Source organism: Cotesia typhae, unplaced genomic scaffold, assembly GCF_013202065.1.
Source record: "Cotesia typhae breed Kobodo isofemale line unplaced genomic scaffold, CoteBio_Ctyphae contig_65, whole genome shotgun sequence".
Classification (NCBI taxonomy): domain Eukaryota; kingdom Metazoa; phylum Arthropoda; class Insecta; order Hymenoptera; family Braconidae; genus Cotesia; species Cotesia typhae.
In genome coordinates this window covers 1,401,439-1,417,011 of record NW_027423762.1, presented here as the reverse complement: position 1 = coordinate 1,417,011, position 15,573 = coordinate 1,401,439, and the positions used below count along the sequence as shown (strand labels likewise).

The following is a 15,573-nucleotide window of genomic DNA, read 5'->3' as shown; positions in this document are numbered from 1 at the left end:
AAGTTAGCCGACATCTGAAAATTTTTAGAATTTTTTTTTATTGAAAAAATTATTACAAAAAAATAAAAAAATTCCACATGTAAAAAATTTGAAAAACTATCCGTGTAATTTTTTAAAAATATTTTTTTATTTCTAATTCAATTGATAAAAAAAAATAAAACTTTTTCGCTGTTGGCTAATTTTAATTTCATTACCGAAATTAGCAGACATCTGTCAATTTTTTAAATTTTTATTACAGGTCAACGATAAAAAAATATATTTAAAAAAAAAATATGCACTTGTAATTATTTTTAATTTTTAGACGTGTAATTTTTTAATTAAAATTTATTCATAATAATTTTATTATTATAAAAGTCCAAAAAATAGGCAGATGTCTGTTAATTTATAAAAATTAAGTTACCTGATATCTAAAAATTTTTAGAATTTGTTTTATTAAAAAAATTGTTACAAAAGAAATTAAAAAAAAAAATTCATTTGTAAAAAAATTGAAAAATTATAAGTGCAATTTTTTAAAATATTTTTCAATTTTAATTTAATAAATGAAAAAAAAAAAATTAATAACGTCGGCTAACTTTAGTTTTATTGTTAATTTCAGAATAATTAATAATTCCAAAAGAAGTGCCCATTTTACCCCAAACGTTCGATATGTCTACTTTTACTACTTTCCTAACCTAAAACTAAAAATCATTGCTTTGAGTATATTCAAACATACCATTTGTTTATAGTTAACAAATCTGATTTGGTTGAAATATATCATTGTTAGCACCAAAGAAATATTTGTTAACTATAAAAAAATCTGGATTTCATTCAAATATACTAGAACTTTGTCTCAAATAAATCAATTTATTTGTATAAAATAAATATTTCTGGTGATATTTAAATAAGAGATTTATTTATAGTTAACAAGCCTCATTTCATTTAAATGAACTGTTTTCTCAGTGTATTGTAGGAATACGTATTTTTGTAGTAGCGATCTACCAGTAGCTATCTCGTAGATGACTCCAGTAGTAATATTTTCTTTCCGTGTATCCATAATAAAAAGAAAATACTATATCACTTTTGAATTTTTATTATTTTCTGTAAATTAATGTATTGAAATTTTACAAATAAGTGATTATTAGATTTATTTAATATCGATCACGCAATGTTATAAAATATACTTGACTTTTCAAAAAATTACTAAGATTACGTATCTATTATTCACAACCTTTGTGGAATATCGCAGAAAGAATGAAATTAGTTCGGCAGTAAGTGTTATCGTCCGCAGTAGCGTTGTCGTTTCTAAATCCTTTGACTATATAATGAAATAGATTTTATTCTTTATGAAAGAATAAATAATGGATCTTCCGGAATGGTTGACAGCCTCATTTATTGAAAATGCCCTCAAAAATGCAGACAAAGATAGTTCGATTTCTGTGACAAATATTGAGGTCATGATGGCGACTAGTATTGGTGATAATAACAACAGTAAAATGTATCGGGTGTCTTGTGACATAACGCGCAGAGAACTCAGCAAAACAGTAACTACAAGAAGTTCAGTTATTGTCAAAGTCGCTCATTCCACTCAACAGTTACAAAAAGAACTGGTAAGTTTTTATTTTCATGATTACAAATGAAATCGGTAGACTTTTAAAAGAAATTTAATAATTTTTTAGATTGAAGATCTTGATATATTTGGTGTTGAGATAAATATGATGACAGAGGTTTTAAAAGACATGGAATCTATTTTGAAGAATACGAAGTTAAGTGGAAGATGTTACTTTTCTCAGCAAAATAATCCACCAATCTTAGTTCTCGAAGATTTAGCTCCTTTAGGATTTCGAATGGCTGACCGCCAAGCTGGCCTCGATCTTGATCATTGCACATTAGTAATACGGAATGTTGCTAAATTTCATGCAAGTTCTCTATTACTTTATGAAAACGTAAGTAGTTTTGTTTTTAATTGTTCTTTCATCCAAGCTAACTCTTAGAATTTTTTTAAGAAACCTAAAGTAAAGGAGTTTTGTTCTAAAGGAGTATTCGGTGAAAATTGTCCGCCGACATTGCGTGAATTTATGAGAATTGGAATGAAATCAATGGTTAAAGCAGCTAAATCATGGCCAGAATTGAGTAAAAAATGTATAGAAAAGCTTGAAAACTTGCAAGAATCAGCGTTGTTTAAAGCTTTCAGCGTTTTAAAGCTGAGAGAATATGAGTTTAACGTGATCAATCACGGTGATGTTTGGGTGAATAATCTGATGTTCAAGTACGATAATAAAGGAAACGTTATAGATCAAATTTTTGTAAGTAATTTAAGTAAGCCATTGGATCGATTCTTTAATCGTCCAGAATTACAATATTTATTATTTTTTTCCATGAAATATTGAAAAATTACGGTACATTTTAAAATATGAATTGATAAAATCTTGAAAATTGAAAAAATTCTGTAAGATTGTGAAGCAAGCACTTATAGACTTTTGTTTTATTTATTTCATCAGAGATTTTTAATCAGAAAAAATTACAATAAATATTTTTTATTTGCATGTTCGTTTCTAGGTCGATTTTCAAGCTTGTTTTTACGGAACTCCAGCATTGGATCTACAGTACTTTCTTCACACAAGCCTAAATGAAAAATCAATAGTACATCACAAAAATTTCCTAATTAAAGAATATCAAGAAACGCTTTCTTTAACAATGAAAAGAATTGGGTGCAAAACGTGTGTTCCTAGTTTGCAATATATCAAGAAAATATTATTTGATTGCGAGATCTTCGGATTCCTGATAGCCAGTACGGGTCTTCCAATCATGATGGCTAGTAAGAACCACGCGAAGGAGCTTGATGACATGGTGGACGATGGAGAATTCAATGCGGGAGTGTATAATAATGAGAATTACCGAGTGAGGATGGTGAGAATGCTTAAGGAATGGGATGATCTTGGAGTTTTGGATGGGAAGTGACATATGCTAAAAAAAAGTCTATTGGCAGAAATTTTCGTAATAAATAAAAAAAATAAGAGCTTTTTATTACAACAATGAGAGTTGTGAAAAAGAAATCAAGAAGTACTTGTAATATTTGTAATATTTGTTTGTTGGAATTTAATTATGACAATTTTAATAATATCCGCTTTTATTTATTCAGAGGTTTTATGAAGTAAGTTAAATTTAAGTAATTAAACGCGATATATAAGAAAAATTATCTTTGCTAAGCTGATGTTGATCTCCTTTCAGAACTTCTCATCGAGTAGTATAAAACGTCTTTACTTACTCAGGTATCTTTTCGAGATGTCAGAAGTATGATAATTTTGATTTAACGTTTACTGCCTCAGTTAGCACAGGTTGACCATCAACTAAGTTGACGTTCAGTAGCTTATGTCAACTTTACGTTAACTTCACGTCAATCTCTGCATTTGCAACAGTTTCCCATAACTTGACTTTAACTTACGCATCAAGTTAGCGTAAATCTGTTGCCGGAATTTTCCGAAAAGTTCGCTCAAAGGTAATGGGAAGTTACAGAAAGTTAAGGTTAACTTCACGTCAACAGTTATAAGGACAACTGTTGCCTTACTGTTAGCGTAAACTTTACGTCTAATTCCGGCAGCAGACTTACGTGAACTTCGTTTGGCTTGTGCTAATTGGGGCTGTTTTATCAAATTTGCCTACAACCGTAGTTACAGTACAAAAGTTGTTTGATCACGAGTCAAGTTGAGTGTAAATCTTGCTATCAAATTGACATCACTCAATTGGTGGAAATTGATGTCAATATGAAACACTGATTAGTGCCAATTTGGTTGCAGAGGTTCAAAAACCAAGATTCGCAGTCAGTCTGCATACAAATGGATATCAACTTTGATAACCATGTTAACTGAAACTTATCGTAAATCTTCAGCCACAATCTGGAGTCAACTAAACGCAAAGAGTTGGAAAAGTGGGAGCTTAGATCGAGCTGCAGTAAGTTATTTTGCAATTTGAAAACAAGATTCACGTCCAAGTTCGTGTAGTTTGTTAAAGAGTCAACTATAAGTCTGATGTTGACTTACATTCGAATTTCCACCGTAGATTTTCATCAACTTGTGTACAACTGTTATCCAAGAAATATTAATGAACTTAATGTTAAGTGAACGAAGGCTGGCAATCAAGGTAGGCTACCCTGATAGTCACCTTACCTATAATTTACTGTCAATCTACGTCTGCAATTTGAAGTAAACTTGACGGAAAGAGTTGGCAAAGCAAGCGATTACCTATTAGTTACCTATAACTTACTCTGCAAATAGACGTCAAAACTTGCTGTACAAGTATTTCTGTCAAATTGTAATAAAGTTGAAAGAAAATTTAACTACAAGTTTGATTGTTAACTTGTATTCAAGTTGCGGCCGTAGATTCCGTCAATTTGCTTACAATTGTTTTCGAGTGAAAAATTACCAATTTGATGTTAGGTTAACCGTAACTGCTAGAAGGCAGCTATACTTACTGAGAAATCGCTGGCTATCAGGAAACTTGTCTACGTGTTAGTGATAAAACAGAAAGTTGACAGTTTCTGTCAGCTTCATGTGCAGCTCATCAGTAATTAACCTGATAGCCAGCGTTTCCTTACAAAGTAGTTGACTTGCAGCAGTTACGGTTAAGTTAACATCAAGTTGGCGGTAATTCTTCACAAAATACATTAAAGAAATGACAATAAACCCATTTATTTTAAAATTAAATTTATTTAAAAATTAATAAATAATTAATAATAATTATAATATAAAATACAGAATATTAACATATATGGGACAAGGTATATTAATATTAATATAATTAGTTTTTAGTTTTTAATGTTAAAATAATAATTTTAGTGATGGTTAGATCGTACAATTATAAATAAATTATAGCAAAAAAAATTAGGAAAAAAAATTGACATGTGGAAATTAAAAAAAATTAATAATCCAATTTTTAAAAAATAATTTTTTGGAATAAAGTTGTTTGTTAAATAAAATTAAAAAATTATCAAGTGACTGCTAATTTTAATGTGATATTAATTTTGTACTTATGAAAAACTCATAAGAGTTGTCAGATATTTGTTTATAAAAATTTTTAAAAATTAATATCAAAATTGTTCCTGGTGACTCAAATATGTTAATTTTTTTTTATTTTTTAATAATTTATTTTATTTTTTTTATTTTATTTATTAAAAAATAATGATTAAAGATTAATGTTAGGATGTTACATTTATTATAATAAAGGTTAACCTCGGTTGACAATGTGTTTAAACTTTACAATATCATAAAATTACATACCTTCAAACACTTGATGATAGGATGACAAATTCCACTCGATTAATTTATTTTTCACCCACGGATCCATAAATTATTATTTTTAATGTCAATTATATAAATATTTTTTTTTTAATGCTCTTGAGAACCATGTTTAGGTTAAAAGTATAAACACGGTATATAAACACGGGAAAAAAAAGAACGAAATACGCGCTGAGTTTTACGCGGGAACTTTTTTTACTATACTCTCTAGACTTGCAATAGTATCGTATGGAAAATATAAGTCACTCACTTAAACAGAGTATTGCGATAATACTTAAACTTTTTTATCATATTCGCAATACCAATTCATTAAAAAAGTGTATACCAATAGGACTTAAACTTTTTTTTGAGTGTGGGTTAAAACTGCATGAGAGATAATACATTTGTAACCCAGGCATTAATGCTCATGTCTGCACAGCAAGTTTTGATATCTAATTGCAAAGTAATTTATAGGTCACTTAACTGAAACTATTTCTTTTGCCAACTCTTTCCGTCAAGTTTGCTTCAAATAGCGCCCGTAGATTGATAGACAGTTTTAGATAAGGTGCCCTAATGGGGATCCGTTTTTGTCAAACTCGGGCCAGGGGGCAGCAGCATAGATCATTTTTTGTCGCGCAAATATTTGAAGTTAATAATAGTGACTGTTATGTGCTTACAAAAAAATGGATAAAGAAAACAAATATTTTACCTGGAATGTTGAACAATTAAAGCATGAATTAAAAAAACGTGGACTTCGTACCACAGGTAAAAAAAAAAATTTACAAGAACGGTATGTAAATATTAAATTTCGGTAGTTAACCTAACAATATCCTATGTCATTACAATATTTAATTAGCGAATTAATAACAAAATTTATTTAATTAAAAAAAAAAGTTACTATTACTAATTATGCAGGTTAATTTTTGCGGATGAGAATGAAGGTTTTTTCCAATTACATCAACAAGATCCTGATGCAGTATTCTGGACACCAGACAATACGCATTATAAAGATATTAATGCCGCAACTAAAATTCCTTTAATAACCAAGGAACGAGTAGAACTTTTTTTGCAGAGGTTCATAATGATAATAATACGCATGATTTAATTGACAGAATGTATGACAATGTAACAAAGAGTAAATTTTTTTTGCTGTTAAATGAATTTAAACTACTGTCAATAACCACTGATGATATAAAAAAAATTGAAGAAGAAACAAGAGAGCAAAGTCGAAGTAAAAGTTGGTTTAAATATCGTCAAAATAGAATCACAGCCAGTAATTTTTATAAATGCTGCATAATTCGAGATGAAGAAGCCGAAGTACAATTTTTTACTAGCTTGATTAATCAAGAACCGTTTAAATCAAAGTCTACAGATTGGGGTAAAGAAAATGAAAGTAAAGCGCTGGAAATCTACGAATCCACTGGTGTTAAAATAGATAAATGCGGACTATTTATAAGTCCAACTCACCCTTTTTTAGGAGCTTCTCCAGATGGGCTCATAGGAAATGACACAGTAGTAGAAGTTAAGTGTCCTTATTCCCGTAGATTCTCTCCTATAACGGAAAAAACTTTGCCATACCTGTATCTTGACGAAAGAAACAATTTACGATTAAAAAAAAACCATCTGTACTACTACCAAATTCAAGGCCAGCTTTTTGTTACAGGCAGATACATTGCAAAGTTTATAGTATATACAACAATTGAAACAATTGTTATAACTATTCGCCGTGATGACAACTTCATAACATTAATGGTTTAACGTTTAGCAAAATTCTTTGAGTATTATTTTCGTGTTGCTATTTTAGATCGTTATTTATATAAAAATTACAGTACTATTTTTAAAAAGTAAAAAAAAAGCAATGAAAATTTACGTTTTATATAAAAGTTAGTGTATTTATAATCATATTTACATTTTCTTATAAAAAGTATAATTATTGTTATATTAGTTATACAGCAGAACTGAATCGTTTTAAATATACAAATTTTAATTACAAAACAAAATGTACACGAAATAAATGTAAGTTAATTGTTTATTAAAATTTTCGAAGTGTGTCTCCTTTGTCTTGGAGATATCATTTTATGCGGCCGAGTTAACAACAGATTCACGTAAGTTACATAATATTAGACATATAGAAAAAATTTTCGTAGCTAGACGCGTATAATTTGGATTCAAAGGTTCTCGTAAGATTTTATAAGTTTTTGTCAGCCCAATTAATCGTTCAATGTGTACCCGTTTCGATGCTAATTTGCGATCGGATAATACTGTCACACTTGGAAGTTGTTTACCTTTCAAAAAGTGAGGTATATTGACAGTTACTCCCTGTGATTCAAAAATATCTTGCACATTAAAACCACGATCTGCCATTACGGAATCACCTTTTTGAAATTTTTTAACGAGATCCGATCTTTCTACTATTTGTCTATCACTTGTACTACCTCCATACGCTGCAGAATGATAGCATAAAATGCCATTAGGCGATCCTCCCACTAATACTTTCACAGTATTTTTGTTCTTATATGTGCTAAATGTAGCTTGTTGAGCTATTGGATTTGATGGCTTATCAATGGGTATTTCAGTAGCATCAACAATGACTCTTGTTGATGGATATAACTTTTTAAATCCTTCTGGCATATAAAAGTCGACAACTTCTCGGGATGGCCAAATATCTATCAATGACCAAAGCTGGTAAATCATATGGATCCAAGTATTAAAAATATTGCGGACAACAGCTTCACTAATTCCAAAATAGATACTCAATCCAAAATCTGGAATATTTCTTCGTAACTTCATAAGTATCAACAAAAACATGTCCTCAGGTTCTACAGAGTTAACTTGACCTTTAACATATTTAATGCGATCAACATAATCACTTAATGTACCATACACAAATTGAAATTTGGCATAATTTCCTAATCCAGTATAGTAATGTATTACATCATCTCGGTAAGAAATTGATTGAACAGATAAAGGTCCACGGCCAACTTGGATACCAACTGAACTAAAACATTTTTTCTCACGGCAGAAGATTTTTGTTTTTTTACTTCCAACGATTTTACATGATTTGATTCCATGTAATCTGCATTAGTACTTTCTGACAATGGCAATGAATAGACCTCTTCTTCCATTTGTACATCAATATTATAGTAATCAGTGGTTATGTATGACATGCTTGAGATTGTTGAGCAATCTTGAATATGAGTTAATGCAAATGGCTCTTCAATTTGATGATCTATCAATGTTTCTTTATTTATTGGTGAACTTCGAAGCTCTATTTTTTTGTAGCTCAGTAATTTCATTATTTTCATTTGATGATGATGGTACTGATGATATACAATTCTTTATCGGCGATTCGACCAAACTGTTGGCAATATTTTCAGAGATATTTATTGGATCATCTAAAAGCGACAAAGGCAATGATGATGATGAATTATTAGAATCTTCTTCGAAAAGAGCTTTCTGAATTTTTCAGAACGCCTTGATTTTTCTGCTTCAAGCTCCAACATAAGTGTTGGTACAGCATTAGGTTTTAAGTACTTCTTGGATGTTGTGACTCCTAAAAAAACCACCTATTAAAGTTACTTGATACGGATATTAAATTACTACAATATAAATCTACGTTAAATAAATTAATTTCATACCTGTATAAAAACTCTCTTTTTTCAATAATTAAATCTTTTTCGAAATGGATCGAACATAACCTTGATGATTTTGATGATTGAAAATTGACACTTATGGCTTTTTCCCAAAGAATCCGACGTTTTTCGTTTTTTGGAAAAATAAAAGTAGCTTTTCCTTTACAAAAAGGAACTGAACACTTTCCCATTATTTGGTATTATTATATTGTTAAATTATTTTTTTCACAATGACTTATCAACACGTGTTCACTTCAAAACATTAAGTATAACTTAAATATAGGTATAGTATAATTATTATTATTAAATTCACATAACTTATAAAAAAAATAGTTATATAAATTTTATTGTTTATTGCGTCGATTAATTTTTAATTTTCGTTCAATTATAACTAGTACACTAATTTTTCATATGAAACTTTTTTTTCTTTGGTGATCATATTTGAAAACTTGCGCTTTAAAAAACTTGCTAATGTGCTGCTCTCAAGTGGCTGAGTTTGGCAAAACGGAACCCCATAGCCAGCGCTTCTTCAGAAAGTGAGTTGACTTCCAGCAGTTACGAGTAACTTAACATCAAGTTGGCGGTAATTCTTTACTCAACAACAGTTGTAAGCAAATTGACGAAAATCTACGGCCGCAGCTTGAATACAAGTTAATAATCAAACTTGTAGTTAAATTTTCTTTCAACTTTACTACTTACAATTTGACTGAAATATTTGTACATACAGCAAGTTTTGACGTCTATTTGCAGAGTAACTTATAGGTAACTAATATGTAATCGCTTGCTTTGCCAACTCTATCTGTAAAGTTTGCTTCAAATTGCGGACGTAGATTGACAGTAAGTTATAGGTAAGGTAGCTGTCATGGCTATCAGGGTACTGAATAGTAATTGCTGCTTAGCGATCTACTTTATCTACAGCTTTACAAGTTACTGTCACTAGATGCCACTACTATCTTGTGCAGTTATCCGAATAAAACTACTGACAAGATTTTTCATCACATACCAAAGTATTTTCACATAAGTAAGAAAGAATCGTTGTATACTAAATTAGGTTAATCCGAAAGATATGTCAAAAAAATATGCATAATGGATGGGAAAGGGCAAATTAATCGATAATAAGGTGTCAAAATGATTTTATATTTGTTGATTCATTAAGTATCTATTGTCTTATCTTGAAACGACAGATATAAGACACAAAAGTTTCAACTGCGGTGGTTTCATTGGTAATTCCCCAACGACAATGATAACTAAGTTTTTCGTTGAGCTGAGAAGCACACCAAGTCACCAAGTAAAGCATCAGCACCAAAATCAACTCAAACTTGTAAAGAAAATCGTCGTCAAGAGCTTACCTCAGTACCTAGAATACTTGTAGCATTAGCTCTAGTATAGCGAAACTGACAAAGACAGACAATTTCGGAAGTTCGCATGTTCGTACCAAGTTGTATAACAAACTTTACTCGGGATTGGTAGCCCAAGGGATAATGTTGGGTTTAAGTAATAAAGTAAAAGAATGAGAATCTGTTATAGAGAAGTATAGGGTCTTGAGTCAAGAGAATTTAAGGTAAAGTAACAATCCTAAATAAAAACCTTTTTATTACCTTTAAGTATGTATCTGTATTTATCTCCCATGAATATACAACTATGCATGTAACAAACTAAGTTGCAATTTTTTTTTGCTTTTGTCATAAGCTAAAGAATGATAATACTGTTTCCAGATAAAGAACTATTTTTTTTGTATCTAAATTAAGTAAAATTTTTTATTAATGTATTCAATTAAAAAATATTTTGTTCTTTATTAAAAAAACGTACAACAATTTTTTTATTGAGTGTTAAATTAATAACTCTGTGGTAATAAAAGTAGCGATACTGAAATTAAACGATGTTTGATATTACTAATAATTTTTCTTGATACCAGAAGTTATGAAAAAAATTATAAAAAAAATTTTATGCTTATAAATTGTAAATTTTGGAAAATAGGATATCTTACAAATGTTTTCTTGCTACTAATTTATTGGTTAAGTCAATCTATAAAATTGTAAGATGCTTGCAAATTTCAGTATCGTCTGAAAATACTAGATGTTTATTAATAATAATTATTGGTTTTTTTTTCACAGAAAAAAGCTTTAATTACTAATGTTTGAGTGAATACAGTGTGGATATTAATGAAAAAAAAAAGTTTTCAAAATACGCATTAGTGAAGATTGTGAAACTTTTCACAACGATCTCTAAAATTGGCGAGTAGACAATTATTCAATCAATACAAAGTCAATACTGTAAAGAAGTTTAAAAAATCTGAAAGTGCTTATCTTGTAACTGTTTTTCAATTCTAAAAAAAAAAAAAAATCATATTGAAATAAATAAATACTGATGAAAAAATAAACTTGATTCAAGAAAAATAATCCGAACAAAAACAGTTTCACTGTTAAAAATTGCGCCAAGTCCACGTTCATAAAACTCATCTCAATAACATCTGCACTTTGCAAAAAAATAAGACTCGTTACAATAATTTTCATTCTATACAAAAAAAAAAAGTTAAATACAAAAAATACCAAGAAACCGTCATAATGTTGAAAAAATTGAAAAAGTTTGTTGAAAATTTAAAAATTAAGAAAAAATTTTTTTATCGTACTTGGCGCGCGTCATTGAGTACCCCAAATTTTTTCAGGATACATGAACATCCTTTTAATGTTTCAACATTTATAAGTAAGTCAACCAATAAAATGCATAAATGTAATGAATGAAATATTATTTTATGGTACGTTTAACAAAAGTTAGGTAAAATCAACATGGTATACGTATTTTATTTGAAATTTTCAAATTCTCCGCACATCGTTTATGATTTCAATAAAACGCCCTCTCCTGTTCGGTTATGCAATTTGCTTACAAGTGAATACGCCTGCATACGTTGACTCTGTAGTGGAATCACTGCGAAAATTGAGTTGATTAAAAAATAAAACGTATGGCCGACTAAATTGAGAAAATGCGGTGTGATTGCCAATCAAAATGTGTTAATTACAATTAAACTAAGCACGATCAAGTTTCTTCATGAAAGCTTAATGACGGAACTGAAAAAAATTGAATTAAAAAATTTTGTGTTATTTCAGATATCTTCACCAGACTACCATATTGACAGTTATTTTCACTAAAAATCTGAAAAAATTTTCGAAACGGATTTTTTCACTGAAACTGATATTAATCCAGTAAGCAGTGTTTTTAATTCGTTGAGTATACTTCACTGATGTGAATCTATAAACATAACAATGTATGAAATCATATATTATATAATTAGAGCTGATAAGATATTATATATATATATATATATATATATATATATATATATATATATATATATATATATATATATATATATTAGGTGGGTCAAAAAAATCGAATAATTTATTTTTGATTTTATACTCTGAAAAATAGGTTCGTAGACACCTAAAAAGAATTCTCTCCAAGTATAAGCTCTTAATTATAACGGGAAGGTCCTCCGCTTTGCCGGTTTCTATTTTTTCGAATAATCAGATAAAAAAATTTATATCTCGCGTCCAACTGCTTGGAAAAATATTCCGTGGCATAGATTTTGTGAGAAATTAAATGCTTTACAAAAAAAGGTCTCTTATGACTTTTTCAAAAACTCAACCGATTAAAAGATATTCATAGTTGAAGTTTGGCTATTTTAAGGAAAATATTCGTTTTTATTATGAATTTTATAAGTCGATGAAAAAAATTATTTCGGATTGCGGAACTCATGATTTTGTAGGAAATTTACTGCTCTACAAAAATGGTCTCTTATGATTTTTGATTAAGTGAAGCCGTTACGAGATATTCATCGTCAAACATTAACGAATATCAATATTTCCAGTTTTTGATCAATAATTCGATAAATTTTAATTTAAACTATGAGTTTCAGGAAAATTTACATAAATTTGAGTTTCGATCGATAAAGAAATGTTATAATAAGTTAGATAAAGAATTATTGGAATTATCATTGATTTTCCTTGGAGAAATGCCTCAAGAAAAGATTTCTTTCAAACGTCCTGGTGCTGTTCATCATGCTAGATGGATGGCTAAGGCCATTTATAGTTTGAAAATGTATCTATTCAGAGATGAATTCAAACTCTCTCAGAAAGAATTGCATGGTCTTCGTCATTTCTGTATTTTTATAGTCACATTGTATTTAAAAGCTTGGTTTTCATCAACTTCTGCAACAACTGCTGCTTATCATGACTTGCAGTTTATGAAAAATTTATTGGAGTACAAACATATCAATCCTTTGATTTCTTCAGCTACGTGTGAAAAAATGATTTCGCACTTATGGTATTTGAGCGATGAACTTGCCATTTTATCACTGTTTGACGATGGCGTTCCATTAGAAGTAAAAAAGTATTGTTGAAGCTGTTAATACTCGTGAAGGTACAGATTCTAAAGCTAAAAGATTTGTAATTGCTAAAAAGATTTGAATTCATTGGCGCAGAGAACTCTGAGTGACTTTGTGTCTAAAAAGTCATTAAATCTTTTCAAAATCTTCGATCTACCGTATGACTTTCTTGATGTCGATGTTGAATTATGGCCTACTAATGAGAGTTATCTCGAAAATAAAGAATACTTTCAACAACTGAAAGTTGTCAATGATTCAGCAGAGCGAGCTGTTGCATTAGTCAGTGAATATAATCAATGCTTGACAAAAAATGAAGAACAATTCCAGTACTTATTGCAAGTTGTCAAAGAACATCAAAAAACATTCCCAAATTGTAATAAAAGAAATTATTTATAGTAATAGCGTACTGTTATGTTAAAAATATAGACAATTATATTGCAATTGATAATTCAATAAAAAATTTATCTATAAAAAGTTAAATACTGGTTGTTTCTCACTTGATTCAATACTTTTCATATTAAATTTGACAAAGAAATATGTCATTCACTTCAAATTAAACTAATCATTGGCTATATGTCGAAAAAAATGCTCTAATTTCTTGTTTTAATGCAATCAAACAAGCTCAAGACTGAAAATCAATGATAATTCCAATAATTCTTTATCTAACTTATTATAACATTTCTTTATCGATCGAAACTCAAATTTATGTAAATTTTCCTGAAACTCATAGTTTAAATTAAAATTTATCGAATTATTGATCAAAAACTGGAAATATTGATATTCGTTAATGTTTGACGATGAATATCTCGTAACGGCTTCACTTAATCAAAAAATCATAAGAGACCATTTTTGTAGAGCAGTAAATTTTCTACAAAATCATGAGTTCCGCAATCCGAAATAATTTTTTTCATCGACTTATAAAATTCATAATAAAAACGAATATTTTCCTTAAAATAGCCAAACTTCAACTATGAATATCTTTTAATCGGTTGAGTTTTTGAAAAAGTCATAAGAGACCTTTTTTGTAAAGCATTTAATTTCTCACAAAATCTATGCCACGGAATATTTTTCCAAGCAGTTGGAAGCGAGATATAAATTTTTTTATCTGATTATTCGAAAAAAATAGAAACCCGCAAAGCGGAGGACCTTCCCGTTATAATTAAGAGCTTATACTTGGAGAGAATTCTTTTTAGGTGTCTACGAACCTATTTTTCAGAGTATAAAATCAAAAATAAATTATTCGATTTTTTTGACCCACCCTAATATATATATATATATATATATATATATAAGATATATAAAAAAATTTATGTGGGTACTAAAACGAAAGGTCTCGATGAATATAAAATTAGAATGAGCTTATATTTACGAAAATGTTAATTATTGAGGAATGCCCATTGCATATTGTTAACTAATGATGTTTTTAACTATACGAGCTCATTCCTAAAATTTCTAAATTTAAGACGTGAATCCAGGACAACGTCTGTCGGGTCTGCTAGTAATAAAAATAAAAAAAAAAATAATAATAATAATAATAAACATATAATAATTTGTGTGCATCAGAAAATGACAGAAATTTAAGAGAAATGTTTTTTCCTATGATATTCTAGGAATTTTTCCTATACCATTATGAGAATAGTTCCCATAATCATATAGGAACTATTTCCATAATATTATGTGGAAATATTCCCATAATGATATAGGAACCATTACTATATCATTATAGGAATACCTCCTATAATATTATAGGAATAGTTCCTATAATAGTATAGGAATCATTCCTATAATTATAGATACCATTCCTATACCATTATGGGAACCATTCCCATCGTTATAGGAAATGTTTCCATAATTTTGGGAAAATTTCCTATAAATATGGGATCAGTTCCCATAATTCATGGGAACAGTTCCTATAATTACCTGGGAACTGTTCCCATAAAATTATAGGAATAGTTCCCATATTTTTCTTTCCGTGTAGAATATTTTATTTCATGCGATTGAAAAAATTAAAACAACAATATTGCGTAGAGTTTAATTACTTATTATAATCTGTTTGTACTATCATTGCAAAAATTTTCAAGTGATTGAGCTTTTTCGATAAAGTGTCAAATTACAGTTTGAAAAAATTTCAGACAAAATATTTTATAAAAATAACTTTTTTTTTAATAAGATTTTACAAGTAAGTTATAGGTAAATCGAGTGTAAATATTCTCAAGAACTATAGGCTTATGTGATTCTAAATAACTTTGAGTGATTATCTTTCAAGTTTCATCCCAGTTAAGTCGAAATTTCTTACCAGCTTTACGGGAGC

At 29.1% G+C, this 15,573-nt stretch overlaps 3 protein-coding genes across 6 annotated transcripts in view; 2 read left to right on the top strand and 1 right to left on the bottom strand.

Annotated features, from left to right (window-relative positions):
• The first annotated feature begins 1,070 nt into the window (after nt 1–1,070).
• LOC141532476 (uncharacterized) lies at nt 1,071–3,113 on the top strand. Of its 2 annotated transcripts, XM_074250826.1 has the most exons (5): nt 1,071–1,247; nt 1,330–1,586; nt 1,656–1,922; nt 1,983–2,282; nt 2,536–3,113. In XM_074250826.1, the coding sequence occupies exons 2-5, from the start codon at nt 1,338–1,340 to the stop codon at nt 2,935–2,937; spliced, it is 1,218 nt and encodes a 405-aa protein (XP_074106927.1). In that variant the 5' UTR covers nt 1,071–1,247; nt 1,330–1,337; the 3' UTR covers nt 2,938–3,113. The 2 variants fall into 2 exon arrangements, with proteins under 2 accessions (XP_074106927.1, XP_074106926.1); XM_074250825.1 differs by having other exon boundaries at nt 1,205–1,586.
• A 2,058-nt stretch (nt 3,114–5,171) lies between these two features.
• On the bottom strand, nt 5,172–9,313 carry LOC141532673 (uncharacterized). Its single transcript, XM_074251121.1, has 4 exons — nt 8,888–9,313; nt 8,775–8,802; nt 8,509–8,705; nt 5,172–8,247 (listed from the first exon to the last, which is right to left on the bottom strand). The coding sequence occupies exons 1-4, from the start codon at nt 9,070–9,072 to the stop codon at nt 7,326–7,328; spliced, it is 1,332 nt and encodes a 443-aa protein (XP_074107222.1). The 5' UTR covers nt 9,073–9,313; the 3' UTR covers nt 5,172–7,325.
• Nucleotides 9,314–9,338: 25 nt separating this feature from the next.
• Fuss (SKI family transcriptional corepressor fussel) overlaps nt 9,339–15,573 on the top strand; it is a 156,064-nt gene continuing 149,829 nt past the window's right edge. For all 3 annotated transcript variants that reach the window (XM_074250968.1, XM_074250963.1, XM_074250966.1), the window contains exon 1: nt 9,339–10,442. The gene's annotated coding sequence lies outside the window, so the exon portion shown is untranslated. The remainder of the gene's footprint in view (nt 10,443–15,573) is intronic.

Coding starts and splice junctions, on each gene's coding strand:
- LOC141532476 (XM_074250826.1), top strand. CDS start 1,338: ATGGATCTTCCGGAATGGTTGACAGCCTCATTTATTGAAAATGCCCTC. Junction 1,923..1,982: donor CTCTATTACTTTATGAAAAC/GTAAGTAGTTTT, acceptor AATTTTTTTAAG/AAACCTAAAGTAAAGGAGTT. Junction 2,283..2,535: donor ACGTTATAGATCAAATTTTT/GTAAGTAATTTA, acceptor GTTCGTTTCTAG/GTCGATTTTCAAGCTTGTTT.
- LOC141532673 (XM_074251121.1), bottom strand. CDS start 9,072: ATGGGAAAGTGTTCAGTTCCTTTTTGTAAAGGAAAAGCTACTTTTATT. Junction 8,803..8,887: donor AAAAGAGAGTTTTTATACAG/GTATGAAATTAA, acceptor TGGTTTTTTTAG/GAGTCACAACATCCAAGAAG. Junction 8,248..8,508: donor CAAAAAAATAGAGCTTCGAA/GTTCACCAATAA, acceptor AAAATGTTTTAG/TTCAGTTGGTATCCAAGTTG.